The sequence below is a fragment of the Toxorhynchites rutilus genome, chromosome 2 (genome assembly GCF_029784135.1).
Source record: "Toxorhynchites rutilus septentrionalis strain SRP chromosome 2, ASM2978413v1, whole genome shotgun sequence".
Taxonomy (NCBI): Eukaryota; Metazoa; Arthropoda; class Insecta; order Diptera; family Culicidae; genus Toxorhynchites; species Toxorhynchites rutilus.
Window position 1 is genome coordinate 158,679,962 of NC_073745.1, and position 20,288 is coordinate 158,700,249.

At 36.6% G+C, this 20,288-nt stretch overlaps 1 protein-coding gene across 1 annotated transcript; it reads left to right on the forward strand.

The window, feature by feature from the left end:
• Positions 1-1,801: 1,801 nt before the first annotated feature.
• LOC129768849 (histone-lysine N-methyltransferase PR-Set7) lies at positions 1,802-18,186 on the forward strand. The gene is made up of 5 exons (XM_055770783.1): positions 1,802-2,287; positions 3,037-3,940; positions 14,759-15,137; positions 15,194-15,384; positions 15,461-18,186. The coding sequence occupies exons 1-5, from the start codon at positions 2,278-2,280 to the stop codon at positions 15,669-15,671; spliced, it is 1,695 nt and encodes a 564-aa protein (XP_055626758.1). The 5' UTR covers positions 1,802-2,277; the 3' UTR covers positions 15,672-18,186.
• The last annotated feature ends 2,102 nt before the right edge of the window (positions 18,187-20,288 follow it).

Sequence of the window (20,288 nt, forward strand, 5' to 3'; positions counted from 1 at the left end):
TCCTTGCTTGAAGTACCCATAACCTCTTGAGTGGTAACGATTTGGAAGATTTCAGGAAGCTTGAAATAAAGACGACTAGTCTTGAGGAGTGAAACTAGTGAAGTGAACATTTAAACAAAATAACAAACTAGGTTGCTAGGGGTCTCAGGTTGGTAGTCGGTACAAATAAACATAGGTTTGCTTAGACTGGATGACTACACTTTAACACATTTAAATAATATAATTCAATGATTTTCATTGATCGCTGCATGTGTGAATTGATGGAGACGTTGACGGTACGTGGACATTCTTTTTCGTAATGTTCTATGTAAATCACACATCATTCAGTTGGGCTACAGAACAGTCGTTATGAGTTTTCCATGTTGTGTTACTAATAGCACAAATAACCCGATGCCTCTTCGTTTTGTTCGCAGGCTGGATTGAAGATTTTAGTTACGAAGATTCAATCCCGTCTTCCCTTTGTAAGCGATGAAAAGATTAAATTTCAAACACTTTCATTACTCCACAGATTATTGTTGCAGTGCACATAGTTGTTCAAATAATAACACAAATATGGTAATTGGAGGGTTCTGATTTTGAAGTCGCGATCATTACCCTGACTATCATCATGTGTCATGTCAACTTGGTCAGAAAAGCAATTACTATTCGATTTTGTTAAAATCGATCCATAGAAGCAAAGTGCATATTTTGTTGGCACTGCTTTCAAGACGAAGCATAAACTACTACTACTTCACTACTTTACGATAGATCAATAATTATTGATAACCCACCACAACCTCCCGACATCAATCCTATAGAAAAAGCTATGGGAGTATCTGGACAGAAGTTAGATATCATCAGATTTTGAATAAAAACAATCTTAAATGGATGGATGAGTATCCCGAATACTTCTTAAAGCTCGTAGATACTGTTCCGTGCTACCATACTAACTATTCAACTAGTCATTCCTCAGATTGATCAACTCCTCCAAAATCTGAATCAAAATACTGTACGAATATAAGTTTGAATGAATTTTTATACATTCGCTAACCAAGAGTTCGGCCACATTCGCTAACCATTCGTTTTTTTTCATTACTTGTTTATTTAGACTCATTAGAATTTCAGCAGTATTTAATCGTGTACATGTTACATGTACACCGTATCGTTACATATAGTAAATAAGACAATAACCGTTTCGGCGTAAGAGTATTCCCTATTCATTAGGACTGTCAGCGGAGGCAGATGATATGTTCAGTGTTGTATTATTAATAGCACAAACTATCCGATGTTTCTTGTTGCGAGAGAGGGCAGAACTCCAACCACAAATTGACCTCTATCACTGATGATTATTTCGTGGACGTATTTTTGCTATAAAAACACACCAAAGATGATCTTGGCATATTCTAAGTCGCATATAATGTGAGATCGAATCAAAATCATATACAGTAGAACCCGCAAATAACGAAAATCGCGGATAACGCGATAACCGATTAAAAATGAGGTGTAAACACGGAATAAAGATATTCCAGCATGAAAGCATGAAATCAATAGTATATAGGAAATAACAAATTCATATATTTAATGAAATAAGAAAAAAAAATCTGGTATTTCATTACTTCTTTTACAAATAATATTTGTCATAAATTCCATTACATCAGAAGAATGTGCGATATCCAAAAGCTTCCATGAAGGTTGTTCGAGGTGGGAACCATGATTGTTATTCCTTAACCCCTCGTGCAGTTACAGATGCAGCTCTATGAAACACACAGCATTTTGCCTGCATGAAATATGATTGGAATAACAAGAAAAGAGAAAAACGAAGCTAGACAGAAGAGTGCTTGATTGACTGCTATATGCGCGCACGTAGATAGAGCGTACAATGTAAGTTAAAGAATAGAATTTTGATCCATTGCAGATGGAGTTTTGATTTATATGTACGCCCTATCGTTAGAGTATATATTTGAAATCAAAAGTGTCGATGAGAATATATGTAAAGTGGATTTGTTTGCTTCGAATAAAAACTTCATGGTTCAGTAGTGAGAAGATTGTGCAGTAAGAAGAAAAGAGTAAAGCATCACATATTTTGCTGACTCTCGGCAAGTGTTCACTTATACTTATATATAGTGATTCATTAGTGTTTGTGTGCTCATGACGGGGCTTACATGAGAGAGTGTGAGCCTTCGTCAATAGCAAATTGTCAGGTAGAGAACATAGATGGTGGCGCTCCAAGTGTGAAGAGGAGGAATTTAATTTTCATTCTGACCGAATAAATTGATTGGTACATCAAAATTAAACAACATGATCAAAGGTAATGTATCCCAATCACACGTTTTCTAATGCGTATAATTGTCATATTCCCTTAATTGGTAGATTTCCCATGACAGTTTCTAATGTTTTTCTTATAAGGGCAAATTTATTGTTATTTGATCACTGTCGGTACTGCAACAGAATTTAGGTACAATGAGGATAACATTAAATTATTTCATTAGATTTTAAAGTTGTATACATTTAGCTAATATACAATTAGAAACTGGCGCTAACTTAGATGCTTTTAAAATGAAAATGTAATGCTCCTCTCACGCACACATCCTAAAATGCTGGGAATACTAAAAACAATAATAAAATATAGAAATAAAAAGCAGACAAATTGTACGACTTAGGTACAATTAAACAGGTGGGTCTACAGCATCGAGAACAGATAAAATGTATAACAAAGAATTTTTTTTCTGATATTGAAAATTTAAATCATTAACATGTGATTACGTCTCATATAATTTTAATGATATATTGATTTAACAATCAGTCCTATGTATGCAGGGTATGGGACTAAATTTAGGAACCAATTTGTTATAGTGTCACATTTTTTATTCGCTATTATGCTTTATGATACATATGCTCATTGGATACGAGTTGCAACTTCCCTCACCGTATTAGATTGTAGATCTATGAGGAATAATAAAATCGATCGATTCAGTTTGGGGACATTGATTTTGTAACATTTAAACGTTATTGCTAAACTATATTTTTATTCAATTTTTTTCCATAATTCATCCTCAGGGCGTCGAACACGTCAGGGTAATTCCACTGGCCAGGTTGTGGCAACAGCTCCTGTGGTCGATGATACTGCTAGCCCCAAACGCAAGGACTTTAAATATGACAACAATGTATCTCATTTTGCAAATAACAACACAAAAAATAAACCGGATGGCATGGTGGAAACAACAGCTCCGATGGTCCTGCGTGGCGGTCGTTCCAAACATAACGGAATAGTAAAATATTTGACTGACAATGACAAAACTTCACACTCAATAGCAAGTGATATCGCTGCTGTGACTAAGTTGAATAATTTTATTGACCTGACCGACGAAAACTCTTGTGATTCTTTCGGACATATGATAAACTGCATTACACACGAAGAAATGACTGAATCACCGTCATCTGCTCTTGGTTTCAATGGCCATAGGGCAAACGCCTCAAGTAACATTTTCCTACAAGAACCAGTACTTAGTCTGAACTTCGATAAGACCGTATCGGACAAGTCAAGAATCATCATCAAGAATTCATTTCTTTCAACGGAAATTCAAACTCAGTTTTCTCCCCCGAAATGCGATCCGATGTGGGGCGGTAATATTTCAGTGATACCAATCAAACAAGAGCCACCGGAATATGCACTCGATCTTTCCAAGCCAACCCAGGTGAAGGATATTGATTCGACAACATTTTTGAATCATGACAGCAATTCATGTGATAGCGGCGACAGCGGAGTGGTTATTATGTCGAACGAGACACTTGATACAACAGCACACGAGGATGGAAAACGCAGAAAACCAGCTACTCCCCACCGCATCGTGTGTCCCTCGCCAGCTAAAAATCCAATCGTAGCGAGTCCCTCGACGGCACTGGCTCACTTGAATATTCAAAACAGGCGTGTTTCCAGGAAGAATGCTAAGTCTAGAAGAAGGTAAGTGTTCATCATTCAAAGTTCCTATAGATATGCGTAAACATGATCACTATTATGGTTTATAATTTCAAAAAATTGTATAATGGTACAAATCAAGATTATGAGTTTGAAGGAGGTGATCTAGCGTAGTGGTTGACATCTGTATCTTTCACGCTAAAGGCCACGAGTTCAATCTTCACTCCCGACATTCTTTCTTCGGAATGGGAGTGAAGCCATGGTCCAAAAAAAGAACCAAGCCAAAAGGTTGAAAGTACTTTAACACAGTTTGTGCTTGCTTGAGATTCAGGTCAATCACGAAGATCAACTACGACGTGTACAGCGTAGTTGCTCTCCGTGGTTCACCTGAACCAGCCAAATTGCATTGTACAAGTTTCGGTGGTTCGCCTTACAGTCACCAGGGGAAGGGAAAGAATGTTAGTATGATTATCTCAGTCGGGAGGGTCGCCTCTATAGCGTGGTGATCATCATGGAAGGGAAAATTGTTAATGGAATGGGTAACGAGAATCAGGATTCGCTGTGGTGAGTGATGTGATTCTGAAAATGCGAACTCTTAACTATTTGGTGAAACGAGAATTCGGAAATAATATTCATTTTAATCGGATCGGTTATTATCTCATTTCGTTATGCATCGTGCGTAGTAGTAGCTATTTTTCCTAACCTGAGAAGGACACTGAGGAAACTCCTTTTAAAATTCTCGAGCTATATATTTTTTTATTCATTACATTCTTAGGGACTTTGGGCCCTCTGCTCTGGTGCAGGTGATGCATTATTTTTTATTTTGTTCGGTGATTAGGCAGCTAAGGATGAGGTTTGTGTGTCCAATGCGGAGGCGGGAGAGGAATTGACGACATAGAAAGCACAGCAACCGCCTCAATCTCACAGTCCCGGTTTAAAACCGCCAGTTTGACGGCTTCCTCAATACCGAGAGCTCTAGAGTGACCTGGAATCTAGCTAGAAGAGCCATGGCTCTCTAATACGACGATCTCGATGGAATGAGAAGCTAAGGGTGTTTGGTGGAAGTGGATTTCAGCTCTTGTAGACAGCTCATTGATTGGCTGAAGATGATTACTGGTTTTCTAGAATGGAGAGCAGGTTCTTACAATTTCACGCTGATCGTCACTTAATTTCGAGCCTATCGCCTTCAATTTCATGCAAACTCCTACAGGTTGAAAATAGCGCTACTCTTTCTTCACGCTCAATGAAGACAATATCACTTCAGCATCGTACACTCTCGTTTCATTTCACGTTCCTCTCTTCCATTCTTCACAATGAAGCGATTCAATAAATCGTCAAACGAAAATGAAGGATTTTTATATCGAATGAAAAATTTCGTTGGAGCTCAAACCGTATTCACTTAAACTGATGAAAACGACGATGTGAAAGAATGTGCAGTATACCAGCAGTCGTAGTCGTAGTTATCGGCGCTGGTTGTAAGTCTAATATGTCCACATATGACTCTTTTAATATCACTTCTTAAACGTAGGACTACGTCTTTCATTTCTGTACCGGGGTGTAAATTCAAAGTTTCGAAAAAGAGAGAGTAACGCTTGTAGTACAAGGTTTTGAACGTTGATACCTCTTTGTCGGCTGAACGGAGTGGTGTGATAATTATTTCATTCAAAAGACAAAATGTCAGTGAGTTATATGTTTGCTACTTAGTGACTCGAAAAAAGTGTCAATAGCTTAGAAGTTGCTTTGAAAACAGGCTATTAAAATCATATATGAACTGGCGCCCGCTCTGGAAATCCATTTTTCACAATAGGAATATGAAACAATCAATTAATTGTATCGATATATCAGGATCTACTCGACCGATATGGCTGAATTTTTTTATCAGCATGTAAAAATGAATTATCTAAAGCGTTACATAGCTGTTTTTTGATATATAATTTTTTTTCGGTTGTTTATGAGTTACTAAACAGCGCTTATTCATGAAACCGATACCACCAGCAAGCTACCGATTTTCAGACAACATCTACACATCCAGCTATCAATAGCGTAATAATCATTATTCGTACATTCAAAAGATAAAAAATACATCTTCAAATATACCTTAAACAATAATCAAAATAATATAATACAATGTTTAATAATCACTGCAAATCGTAAGCGTGATCGGTCGCTCGAAATGCAAATGCAGTATTCGTTCTACGAACTATGTGGATAGAGAAAATATTGCAATCTTAGCTCCGCCGTATTCTATTCATTGAGTATTAACATGCCTTTGGCGATTGCAAATTACAGTATTCACATTACTTCAGTCATCTAACTAGCGACCAGACGGCAGCAAGGCTTTCGAAATTACTTTCTCAAGGTCGAGTGTTTAGTTTTGTTTTCTAAATTGGGTTTTTCAAGGCTAAAGGCGAATGAACTGATGAGTTTTAAAAATCAAAACATCGCCATCATCATCATTCAAGTCTTTTTCGATTTCTGATGTCACACACAGTGGTTTTTGTTCGATTCTAAGGAAGATAAGATATAGCACAGTACGGTGCAATATTGTTTGATGGGCGCACCAAGCCGATTTGCATGCCGTCTGGTGAAGAGTGCCAGTGTATTTTTGCATCACATCATATGGGGTGTAAGTTTAAAATTTCTAAAACAAGAGCGTTACGTTTTAGGAGCTACATTTTTAGCGTTAATTCCTCTTTGTTGGTTGAACAAAGTGGTCTGTCAATGCTTCGGAAGCAAACTATTGAAATCACAAAAATCTATTAATATGATGTACTTGCTTTGAAGTCCATTCAAGTCAAGATTTTTCATTGCATGTCGTTGGCTGTCACTGGAAGTTCTCTCAATATTGTGCTCACCCTGGCCAACCTCAGTTTCTATTTTGTTATTTATATTCAGAATATGCAAGAAGCAAGCATAGTGTAGAGCAGAAAAAAGCAGAAGAGAAATATTAAATAGGACGTACGTCGTCGATTTTCATACCGTGGAGATTGCAGATAACGTGGAGATAGATAACGGTAGTGGGGGACAAATATTCAATCGCCTAGAGCCGCACTGTGTGTCGAACGAGAAAATTTTCACGATGCATACTAAGTGCGTTACGTTTATTGTTTTGAGTGCGTGTATTTTTTTTCCCGAGATCTAAATTTCGTGAGATTTTATTTTATATTTATTTTAGTTCGGAGGGCTTCCGTGAATTCAGGAGTTAGTCCTGATTATCCGCGAGCGGATGATCCGTTGTGCAAATTATTCGCGATAGCGAGTCAGTAAATGATAGGCTCATGAACTTTTGTTTTGGTCATGGCTTTTATATTATTTGACGACTGGTGTTCACAATCTTACAGACGGAGGGCTTAATAATTTCTAAATTGATAAAACATAGTTTTATGCTGAAAAATCTTTTTTTCGTGTTTGAATCTCATTTTAGTACTTCATTGCGTTATCCGCGATTTCCGTTATTCGCGGTGAGCTAGCCAGACTATTCCGCGGATAATCGGAGTTCTACAGTATTTGTGATTTTTTTTTGAATCGATCATTCAATTATAGTGATTTGTATTATTGTTTCCGTGTTCAAAGTGATGTAAGGTATTTTTCAACGTTGACGCTTGTGTTCTCCGGTGGAAAACTGAAGGTGAAAATTTGTTTCGATGTTATCATCTCCGCTCCCACACAATAGATTCGGTTCAAATTTTCTGTTGTCGTTCTGCGTCGTCTGAGATGTGTCCTTCAGTGTTGAAGATGTAATTCTGCTAAGGGATACTTAAAAAATACTTAGATATTCTAGAAGCTCAGTATTTTAGTTTCGGTGCTCTACATCCAAAGTTAATTTTTAGCACATGTTATGGCATTCCGATTTATTACATTGAATGAGCTGAACAATAACAGAAAATGTTCTACTCCCCAATACATGTATATCATTTGTATAATATATATATGCTAGAGCCAATATGAGCGAGCGAAACAGGAGACACATTTAAATGAAAGCATATGAAAGCTTTTCGTATAATTTGCCAAATACACGCCCCGGACAGAGAAAGATGTATTCCCGTTCATGTTCTTCTTTATCCTCTTATAGCGAATTCGTTTGTAAAACTGAGTCAGTGCCACACTGACTCTGTAATAAAAAAACGTTTTCAGTTTCACGAATGCGGTGGTTTGTTGGTGTGCGTTGTATAGTCTGATTTGTTTATATTTGCGACGACAAATGTACAGTGTCGACGTCTGGTGGAGATATTAGTGCTTGGGAGGTAAAGTATTCTCTATAAGATCAGAAGGGCCAAGTGCAGTGTAAAAATATAAAAGTTTGAATGAAAATTTTTACTTCATATTGTTTGATTACCTAACACATGTAGTCCTGACACTCACTTAACCATTTGTCGATGCATTTCCTGTTTGTTCCATAAATAATTACTATTATAATATAAAATCATCATTAGACACAGTTTTCGTTCAATGTTTCTGCGATATCGGGAAAAAAACCCTCTTATTTCATCACATAAAATAAATATTCGATACGTTAAAGTAAATTTTCATTCCTAATTTTGATTTTGAGAGCATGTTTATTCCTCCTGAATATCCATAATAATTTTCGCCTCTCAATGAAAGCACACGGAGCTTAATGCCGTCTACACGAATATACTCTTCAAAATCAGAATCCGAATTGGATTACGATTCAAATAATACAAAAGCAAGAGCAGCAGGTTTTCCATTTTCATAGTCTCTATTTTTAGATTTTCCAAAACAATACTCGGAACTTGACAATTCAGTATAGTTGTATTGGTGAACCCGAGTGCCAACCCGTGAAACATCTCAGTGCGAAACTAACAGCTTTCGGGGCGAACTAGTGCGACACTGAGTGCGAAACTGAGTGAATAAAAAAACGTTTTGACAGCAGTTAGTGCGGCACTGGGGTTGAAACTGAACAAAAACGAATTCGCTATTAGTAAACACTTTCCAACTTCATTTTATGATGAGGTGTAATATCATCACGCTTCTATATAACAGCGCTGGCAGCTATATGGATAGCGTGGTCGTGTGAAATAGCTTTGTATTCCAGCCGGCCTTGGTTCGATCCCCGTTGACGTCGTATGGACTTTTTTTTTGGCACGATCCCAAATGAAATGAGAAAAGAAAACAGAAAGAGATCGCATACATACAAACCATTTTTATGCTTTTAAAACCGTTCATTATTTGCGCATTTGACCCTCCAGCACACGAAATGGCATCATTTCTGCCAAAGATGAAATGTTTTCAGCCAACGCTAGTTTGGGTGTAGATATCAAGTAATCAGCAGCACGTGCTTTATCATCTTGGCTCAGGAAACACACCTTTTTCGGTCTCAGAATCGAAGTTAGAGGCGCAGGAATAAAAATGGAATTTTGTTACGTAACGATCAAGGCTACCCCCCCCCCTTCCCCCCCAAGTCACATTAAGTAACGAAATCTCGACCCCCCTACACGCGTTACGTAATTTGTGCACGACGCCTAAGTTCTAATGTTTGCAGGAAAATGTTTATCCTAGTGTATTCCCTAAATATCTGTGAACGTTTCATATTGATCCGTCCGGCCGTTTTTTTTTATCCGATTTTTCAAAGTTTGGAGTAAATTAGAGGAGCATTTAATCGCAAATCTTACCAGAATTATATAATTCTAAGCGACTCTCAGAACGAACGATTCGTTACTTTCGTTTCTCGTTACAGCATGTCAAAAATCACTTAAAATTTCCGACTTCGCACTCTGTCCCTTTAATTTTTTTATCGAGTGTTTGGGCCTGATCACGAACGTCACGTCACGGTGAAAACGAAATGAATTGTATGCAATTTGTATGCATTTTATCCCGTTTTCAGGCCCTATATAGGTAGAGCAATTACAAATGAAATCGTACCAAAAATGCAGATTTTGGAAACTTTTTTAGAATTTTTGTTTGATTCCAATGAAAGTTTTCGTTATGAGTATATATATGAGTTTTTCACAGCAATTGGGGATATTTTGACTCAAGTATAAGCGTATTGATTTTAGTAAGAGAAATCTTTGATAATTTATATTTCAAAAACTATGAGTCGTACCGAAATAGTGTCTTAGAAAGAGTTAAAGAAAATTGTTGTTTAAACGTGAAAAAATATACACTGAGAAAAAAAATTAGTACTATTGTTTTTATTTACAAAAAAAACTTTAGTTTGCAATGTATAAAATACGTATTTTTTAATTTAAATCAAAAAATCATATAAAATAGAATTCATGTAGATGGTAAAATGGTAAAATTATTTTTGACGAACTTTGTAGAACATCGAATTTTTATGAATTTTCGAAACTTCGGATTTTTGTATGTTAACAATTATTTTTAGACACAAATTATGAATGCTGATGTGATGTAAAACAATAAGGATCATTATGAATCTCCTTTAAAATGCAGCCATTCTTGAGATATTTAAAAAAATATTTTTAATTTATAGTCTTTATAATAGTAAATAGGCCCTTTTAATATGTTTGTCGTGTTATACCGTCATGTTCATGAAATTTTATGAATTTGCTTATAATTTGCAACAACTTTTCCAAATACATCATTATGGTACAAATATATGTTTGGGAGTTACTTTAAAAACATGAAGATATGTAGGTTAATACAAAACGTAGCGATGTTGAAAAAATCTTTTGGCGTAGCACTACGTCTTTCATGAAGGGTGCCAAATCAGAAAACGTTTTTGTGTAATAAAGTTAACGTTAATAACTATTTTTGCTGCGAACGGATTTTAACGATTTGCATACCAATCGAATCGGAAATTTTCTAAATTTGTTTGATATGCTATACATTACTATCCCATAGTCTGTATATGGTTGAAATTGATGAAAATTGGAAGCAATCTCATTTCCCCACACATTTGTTCTGGCCATTTATGTGCTTTCCCGAACAGAGCTGTCAATATCGAGCAACTTATCGACGAATAACGAAGAGGAAATTGTAAGATTTAAAGTCTCCGTGAACAAAGGAAAAGAAAAATAACGAAGGAGAATTTGCCTAGAGTATAAACAAGCCTTTCTCAAGACAATTGGGGTGGAGGAGTAATATGAAGAAAGAGTAGAGTTTTCGAAGGACATCCAAAGTTACCCAAAGTTAATTTTTAGCACATTTTCTGGCATCCCGATTTATTACATTAAATGAACTGAAAGATAACATAAAACGTTCTACTCCCCAATACATGTATATCATTTGTATAATATATATGCTAGAGCCAATATGAGAGAGCCAAACAGGAGACACATTTAAATGAAAGCTTTTCGTATAGTTTGCTAAATACACGGCCCAGACAGAGAAAGATATATTCTCGTTCATGTTCTTCTTTATCGGCTTAGAAAACACCTTCCGACTTCATTTTATGATGAGGTGTAATATTATCACGCTCCTTTATAATAGCGCTGGCAGCTATATGGATGGCGTGATCGTGTAAAGTAATGGCGGGTTTACACTAGGGAGATCTATAGCTATAGATGGATTTATTCATCTGAGAATATGTGTAAACGGATGAGAATAAATATGATACACTTATTCGAGGTATATATAACTTGAATAAATTCAGCATATGTAAACGCTTGTGAATTTCTCACTGGTGAGAAATCACTAAAGTTGGATGCAGTTCTACTTCAGGTGAATAAATTCACCGAAGATATGAATATATTCATTATAGAAGTTCAGGCTAGTGTAAACGGTTGATGCGATTTCTATAAATCTCATCATATTTCTTCACATGAATATATCCCTAGTCTAAACCCACCCTAACTTCGCATTCCAGCCGGCCTTGGTTCGATCCCCATTGACGTCGTATGGACTTTTTTTTTGCACAATCCCAAATGAAAAGAGAAAAGAAAACAGAAAGAGATGTCTGCTCGCATATATACAAACCATTTTTAAGCTTCAAAATAGCTCATTATTTGCGCATTTTACTCTCATGACCAGGAAATGGCATCTTTTCTGCCAAAGATGGCATGTTTTCTGCCAACGCTAGTTTGGGTGTAGAGACGAATGAACTGAAGAAGTTTAAAGTCTCTTTAATTCAACGCGGGAAGGAAAGGAAAAGAAGCAATGAACATCGCTTGTTCTTCCTTCTTTTGCGCCATCACATGTCTTCGTTTCGGACTGAGCTGTGGACGCGACCAAGACGCTCACTCGCTGATGTTTCTGGCATTGAAATTATTGCATCAAACTGACGCCATTGCATAAATGTTTTGAGCTACACAATTGTGTAGGGAATCATCAAGCTGGGAATCGGCTCACCGAGAAAATAAATGTTCTGGAAATGTGTCTGTGATTTGCTTTAGCGTGCCAGTAGCACAACATTCTCCACCAATGATGACAGCTACGCTAATCGAGACCGGCAATATTAACAGAAAGGGCTTCTGTTGAGAAGAGCGTAAAACGAAGATAAGTGTGTATATATTTAGTTGCTTCAAGCCATCGATATATGGATTTTGTGTGCGTACGTGCGTGCTTCATAACTCGTACGCAAAAATAGTGCATCTTCGTTACGCTGAAACCCCATTTGTATCTCCTCCCGTGCGCATTGGTGGTGCAAATTATGCCGCAGTTAACATTGTTTGTTTTCCGTCATCATAAAGGCTTCGTTGGTGCCTTTGACATTGCATCAATGCATTGAACTGACGCTATGACGAAGCAGGCGTTAAGGTTGTGAGACTACAAAGGATCTTGAATGTCGTGCTGGAATGTTATAAGCTATTTGGGTTCGCGTGCCAGTCGCAAAACTGCCTCCAACTAGGATTGCATTTGCGCTAATCTTGATCATAATGAAACAATGCTGCTCTTTTCGAGGTGTCTTGGACACAACCTCCTATATATTTTTTTATCATTCTAATACAAAATTCTAAACTATCATTCGTGCTACACAATCAAAACATGAACAGTTTTCAAAGTAGAATTGAAATCCCAACAACACAAATACGTCTCGTTGATTCAACTGGACGTCATGGGTACAAAAATAATTACCTTGTTTACGTTATGTCTAGTTCAGTGATGGTAAAAAATCACATTCAACGATCAATGAATAAGTATATCTCTCTAGTCGGATGTTTTTAAATCACCCCCAGCAGGCGATGCTCTTTTATTCTTCATATGTACACAGAGAGAATACTTGGAACGGTGATCTACCAAGATATCAAAAAAGCAATATGAAAGAGGAATCCCCACTGCAAGCACTCTCGGAGCATTACTTCTACTACTCAAGGTTTGTCGTGAGTGCAAGCCACAAACGATCAATCCCATCCCATAGAGCGGATGATGAGTTCTTGATCGGAAAGTGTACAAGAGACGATCAACTGAAATCTTACGACACTCGTCGAGGGATTTTTAATTCTCTATTGCACTGACCGCAGTGAGTGGCTGACTCAGTCTCGTGTCGATTTTATTATGCTGTCGTCTCCCGCCCGATAAACAGCAGACGGAAAATGGATGCAATTGATAATATATCTCGCAAGACCTCGTGTTCGATATCGTAATAGCCTTGGCCAATAACGCATTTACATTAACTCATAAAATTATTGATTTGAGGGGGATTCTTGTTTGTAGTCTCTTGTAGATGAATTTAAACACCATATGAAAAATCCTCTGTGGAACATTAAACATTAATGTCGTCCTATCTGCTGTAGCGCATTTTTTCCTCACATAGTTTCATCGAAGTAAACGCGCTCGGAGAGGAAAATTGAACTCCCGGACGAGAGAGCGAGAATCGTAAAGCGTACGTCATAGAGATACTCATTCCCATGGAGCAAATTCTTGTTAGGAGTTGTAAACAAAACGAGGAAGGCGGGTAACTCAATTATTCGAACTAGCTTCAGTCTAGCCAAGGCGCCTAGAAGTATATGCTAAGGTGGGCCAACTTGCTAAAACCACTCTTCAGCCATCTTGGAAGTCTACTGTGTTTTGTTTGTAAATAAAACACAATACGCTATTGCCGAAGCTCGCTCGTGATCAGTCTGTCTCTTTCACGCTACAAGCAAATAATTCCCCTTCTACTTTCTTCCGTGCTGTTTTCATATGCCGCTCCCCTAACCAACTTAGTGACGAAACGGCCTCACCTAGTACCATAGACCCGTCTTGAGTCTAGCAATGCTTTGGTCAACTCAGAGTTACCAAGAGAAAATCATTTGGTTATGATGGGAGAGGATTAATAGTTAGTCGCAGTTTGCACAGATTACGATCTGTGCAGTTTGCGATTAATCGTAAATCTCATCATGCTCCCTTGTTTTCCATCCTTGGTCTGAATTGTACCTGAAGTCAGGTATCTTTAAGGTACTTCTGTATATGTATATAAAGTTACTCAAATTCAAACTTTGTTCATTCGTTCATCCGTCGTTCATCAATCATCAGTTCATCAATCTTCCTTATAAAGTGAATAACAGTATATCACAATGGACTGCAACAAAAAATTTTCGTGTTGTATATCGTAAGAAATGTTCATCTGAAAAACGTGTCAGTGATCGAGAAACTTAAAGCAGTATTCTAGTCCAGAAATTTGAAAAAAAATCTATATTCCTGATGTTTAGGCATTTAAGAAACTACCCTAGTTATGACTTTTCAAAAATCCCATTATTCATCGAAACTAGTTTTTTTCAAACTGGCGTACACGATATCTCAAGTTCTATTGAACCGATTCATGTCGTATTTATATGGATTTATATGGATACTTCATGAATGAATTGTTTATATCATTTATGAGATATCACCACAGAAAATGTTTTTAGTTTTTTTGTTTCGATTCGAAGATATCCAGAATTCATGAAAGACAATATACACAATATATGATATTAATATATAGGTCATAATCATCTATACACATTAAATGATTATCTAAACTTCCAGATTACATACAAAGGAGTTGGAAAATTCTGTTGGGGGAACAATCAAAACCGAATCTAGTGATACAAACACTGCAGTGAATGTGATGACATCTCTCATTTCAACATCAGTCAGAGATCCGATCGATAAAAAGAAACCTGTGTTGAACGACTCTGTGAATCCAACAGCACAACAGAACACGAATAATAACCAAAGCAGCAAACAAAATGACGGACCTAGTGCAGCAACTGCAACCGTTGTTAAGACCGGAGATGCTAACAAGAAGCTCACTGATTTCTTCCAAGTGCGACGAAGTGTGAGAAAAACGAAGAAGGAAGTACAATGGGAGCGTGATCGAGACATCGAAAAGGCGATACGCGAGGAGAGGGAGTCCGGTCTCAAGGTAAATTTTATTACAAACATCAAAGTAGGAATTTTATAATCGTTGAACAATTGCAGATTGCTAATTTCGAAGGGAAAGGCCGTGGAATAATAACGACAAGGGCGTTTTCCAAAGGAGAATTTGTGGTAGAATATATTGGCGATCTGATCACAGTCGCTGAAGCAAAGCAACGTGAGCAAATGTATGCGGAGGACGATAACACTGGCTGTTATATGTACTACTTTAAACACAAGAACGTTCAACACTGGTATGTTTTTTTCTTGTTATGTGAATTATGTGTTCAACATATTTGATAACCATTTTCTCGTTCGATATGATTTTAGCATCGATGCTACAGCAGAGAGCGGCAAACTGGGACGGTTAGTGAACCATTCGCGAAACGGGAATCTTATGACCAAAACAGTGTCTATCAATAATCGCCCGCATCTGGTGCTAATAGCCAAAGAAGATATTGCAGAAGGTGTAGAAGTTACGTACGATTATGGGGATCGATCCAAAGAAGCTTTGCAACACCACCCCTGGCTAGCGTTTTAGGCATTATTTTATGTTTTAGATGAAACGAATTGAGCACCGGAGCTTATGTATATTTTCAACACCACCGTGATTTGCAAACAAATATCGTGCTTTTTTCTGAACAACTTCCACAGGATCAAAGAACAACTGCAGTCGACAGAAATAATGCGGTGTGTGATATTTCAAGTGGACTATTGGCAACAGCTAGAGGTATATTTATGAACTGAAATGTATTCTTTGATACAATATCAATGGCTCTGCATCTGGAAGGGATATTTGCGGTTATTTATCGGTTTATTTAATTTTGTAACATAATTTAATGCAACACGATAGGATAGAATAGCTTTAGGTTGAAGGAATATCAATGTTTGATTCAAAACTATTATAGAAATAGAGGAATTGTAATCATGTAATCAACGAAGGGAGCGATATTGAAAACCACGTTATACATTTCTTCCAGAATTTATTTATAACGATATTGTGTAATTTATATTTTTTCTCTTTTTTTTTTTAATATTAAAACGTAACGTTTCGCTCTTGCACTGCTTGTCATTCATTTGTTATTTTAAAACACTACTTTACCTTCCTGAAACTAGTTCAATTCTCAAATCGATTTCATTCATTTCTGTTTTCATCCGTATCTCATTTATTTTGTATTTTACATTATTATTCATTCTATAAAACTGCGAAGATTGTTTGAACGTCACTTGAACTTTTATCGAATGTAATCGTACTAAACAAAATCTTCCCCTTCATTCTTCAACTCCCGCAAATTCTACGTTGTCAACATCAATGTTAGTGCAAGTGGTGCTTCAAGTTTTATTGGTTTATGTTTGTGACCATAATATATCGCAATGCGTATCGCATTACTAGGCCAATGTACAGGGTTGGGTTTTTAGGACATGTTGAGCTACTCATGAATGTCTTAAATTGTGTGCATTGTTTCAACGAGTGGCATCAAATATGAAAAACGGCAAAGGTTTAGCTTATCCGCAACTAGATTTATGAAAAAATTGTTTAGAATTCGATTGATCAGCACCGTAAACGATCGAAATATATACTAAATAAACTGCCATTTTGTTCACCAATTCTAGTGTACTAGAAAAAGTTCACCACACGTGTTTTCAGATTTAGCGAAATTGCTTATTTGGATGCGATATTTATAGATGATTTGGTTTTGACCTTCAAATAGACGCAATTTTAGAAATTCTTTGTTTCCGGCAGATTCTCGCCACGATTAATTTATCATACAACAGTACAATAGAAAAATGGAATCGTTTGTAAATTTTTGCAGTGAAAAAGTGGTATTACCAAGCGAATTTACGACTTTGAATTGAGTTATGTCGATTCAATCGTGAAGGCTAATATTTATATGAAACGAATTCTGTTTTCTCCATTTCTACTCCTAACATTTTGAATAAAAAAGTCCTACAGCGTTAGTTCTAATATCAAAGGTAAATTGTTTACACCATCCAACTTTGGAAATGCATGCAAAATGCGTGATATCTGACATGTCGACATGGCGTGACATTATCATTTTCAAGAAATTAAAGTAAAATTTGTCATGGGTACAGTCAGTCATGAATTCACGAATCCCTAATAACTGTCGGGTCTTGATATAATTCAAATATTTCAGTTTCTTAGACAAATAAGATAATAAGGCTTAAAATGAAACTAGTTTTAGTTCAGTTACAATAGATGGATCTATCGAAATGTGTATATAAATTAAAACTAATTTTAGTGTACATTTTTATTTTTTATTTTTTATTTCGTTCATGAACTAACAGACAAGTGTGTCTGAAAATTCAACTAATTTGAATCAACCCTAGTAATATAAACAGTTAAATTTAGAGGAAAACACCAGCAGTACGAACAAGGAAATATGTATTAGTAATACCAAGAATTGTTTAATCTAATTTTTTTTTTCTTCTTTTATAACCAATCTTCTGAATGCGAGCGATGTTTCTTTTGCATTCGAACACACCTATAAATCAAAACACTGAATATGATTTTTATAATGGCTCAGATAAGCGTATCGCGTTCGAATGAAATCGTCTGAGTAGTTGAGGTACATTTTGGCGACTGTTGCAATGCGGGCAGTTTAACAGCACGGCAATTAAAAAAAAGGTTTATGCCTCGGCCAAAATGTATCTTTGGAAAACATTAAACTACGAATGTGGTTTGGAATCGAGGAATAAGCGCATGAAGTTACTGCCTGGTACAAATGATAAGACCGAAGTTAAGTGAATGTAAGGTACCAATTAGTTTGGCTAAAAGCTAAAATGACCGGTTCAATATCTTCATATAATATAACACAAAAAGTAAAGCGGACCAGGTAGCCAGATGCGCTCAAAGATTTGCGAAAGGATAATTGTTAACGCGTCTTTTGTTATAATAAGAAAAAAATATACAATGTTATGAAAATTGATAAAACGATAGGAATGTAGAAATTGAATACCAATATCAATTATAACATCAAAACAATATCGATGTATATTTATACACTTTATTGAATAAATATTTTGAACGAAATATACGATTTGCATTGTCATTTTTTCAAAAACATAATTATACCGTCATTTGCGGAATGGAGTTTCTTTTGCTGACAAACAAGACTGTCGCTTTCAAATGATCATATAATACTGGTTTATTTCTATTCCTTTTACATTGGTGCACCCTGACTCAGGAGCCACAACAGGAGGGAGATAACTGCTTATGCTGGTTTGGTTTATCTCAGAATGTGTAGGGGAAGAGTGATAATTACGAAGGGAACATTCTAAGTAAAAGGCAATACAAAGCTTATATCTATCTATGCTATTCGCGTGGACGGCGGAATGGTGTCGACATCTATATACGACATTAGTTTGTATAAGGTCAACTATTCTCTATCAGATTTGTCGATTCTAAGGCAGTTTTAAATTGTTGAAATTTGTATTAAATTTTTTTCTCTGCGTTATTTGCCTACTAGAAATACGTTGGTCTGACCCTAGTTTAAACTATTATCTATGAATTTTGAAATATTCTCACCAAAACTTACCATTATAATATAACATTATCTTTAGACACAATTTTTGTATGATATTTTTCCACTACTCGCAAGCAAAAGTGATTTTCATTTACATAGAGTACTGAATTGATTTGGGAAAAACAATTTTCATTCATAATTTTGATTTGAAAAGTGTGTTCATTTCTTCTGCAAACCCATATTATCATGGCTACTCCCCCATTTTCTAATACGAAGCTTAATGCCGTCAACGCGGATGTTCATACTCTAATCTATCTTAACCCACAAGCAATGTGGTATAACCAAGGGATTGCTGAGATGGCCGCCTTTCTGTAGCCAGCATAGAATCTCATGAGCATAGAAATCATAACCTGAAATTAAAAATGAAGTGCTCCTCGCGATCCTGTAGCAGAGATTTTAATCGCCAATCGCCAAGAAAGCTTCCGGATGGGTATCCAAACATCGCTTGCCAAAGGAAACTATCCAATGTAATAAAATATTAACATATGTATATGACTCCAAACAGTAAACAATACGTGAGCCCCCTTTGCGCGAGTTCTGCTTTAAGTGCGATTCACATACAACATACACGTCACGTTCACGTCCCGTCACGTCACGATACGTCAATGATTCTACCATGCAATTCTCATGAAAACATTCACATACACCAGCAACGTAACGACCCGTCAGCATACGTTCAACGAAAACGACCGGCAGGGTTTGTAGAAAAGAATAATTGACGGAGACGGACGGCTCGTTTGGTTTTTGTCTGGGCTTTGTGTCTCGGCTTTTGTTTTGATTTGGTTGCACAGTAATTTACATCTACATCGACATTAAGCTAATTGAACAGATCTGTGATGCAACACGTTTCATTAGACATTTTTACCTCTACTTGGACATTTTTGTAAACATTGAGTTCGGGGCCCAAATTATGGCCCCACATTGAAAGTCGCCACCAGTCGCAAATGTCCAATAACTGGTCGAAACTGACTCCAATGCGACACTGAGTGGTGCCTCAGCATATCGCTTTATAAGTAACTTACTGTGCTTTTTATGCCAACATATCTCTTTGGAGCTAAGTCATTCGGAGTGAAAATCATTCGCGACTAGTTGAAAGAATTATTCTATTTATTATTATTGTTGCATAAGGGTCGGACTACGGGGTTTAAGCATTTAAATAATTGAATTCAATGATTCTCATTGAATTTTTCTAAATTTAGAACTGATTCTAGGCATGCTGATTTGAAAGAGGGCATTGCAATTTAAAATTGTTGTAGGTGGCGACACCATGAATAAAATTAAATAAATCATTCGTTTGGCATTTGACGTGACGGTGCTGGTGGAAGCATTGACTGCATGTGTGAATTGGTGGAGACGTTGACGGAACGTAGACGTTCTTCTCCGTAACGTGCTATGTGAATCGCACATTATGCTGCCCAAGGCGCCTCTATATATACCAGGTGAAACAATCATATGAAATGCACTTTCAGCCATATTGGAATTGCTGTCGTTATTGTTTACAAACAGCTCTGGTGAAAATCTCTTTCCGGTGGGAAGAACAGGAAAATGATCAGAACGCTGCCGGCGGCTCTCTACAAACTGCTAATACGCTTATTCGAACGATGCCTATTATG